Below are 241 nucleotides of genomic sequence, written 5' to 3'. Positions count from 1 at the left end.
CAGACGGCCTCCCCAACCCCCGCCGGGAGACCACTTTGTGCTCTCCTCTTCGTTTGAAGGACTTCGATTCTTACGCCTGCGATTTAAAAATTATTCAAAATTTCATGATTGTTAAATGTATTACACAGACTATTATTGTTTAAATTTGCCATTACATGTTTTTTTCTTACGGTGAAGGAAAATATCGTAATGCAGCCTGCACATATCGGCGAAGAAATTCAAAGATATGTGTGAAGTCAAC

General features: G+C 39.4%; 1 protein-coding gene across 1 annotated transcript in view; it reads right to left on the bottom strand.

Moving 5' to 3' along the window:
* Positions 1 to 241, bottom strand: part of LOC106102128 (sodium channel protein 60E) — a 22,389-nt gene that overhangs the window by 4,360 nt on the left and 17,788 nt on the right. Inside the window, exon 27 of the mRNA XM_013281537.1 lies at positions 1 to 76. This exon is cut by the window's left edge and continues 58 nt beyond it. Within this exon, the coding sequence (XP_013136991.1) occupies positions 1 to 76 (76 nt within the window). The remainder of the gene's footprint in view (positions 77 to 241) is intronic.

Source organism: Papilio polytes, unplaced genomic scaffold (assembly GCF_000836215.1).
Source record: "Papilio polytes unplaced genomic scaffold, Ppol_1.0 DF823923.1, whole genome shotgun sequence".
In the NCBI taxonomy this organism is placed as follows: Eukaryota; Metazoa; Arthropoda; class Insecta; order Lepidoptera; family Papilionidae; genus Papilio; species Papilio polytes.
Note: the sequence above shows the minus strand (reverse complement) of the source record. Positions and strands in the feature narration are given on the sequence as shown.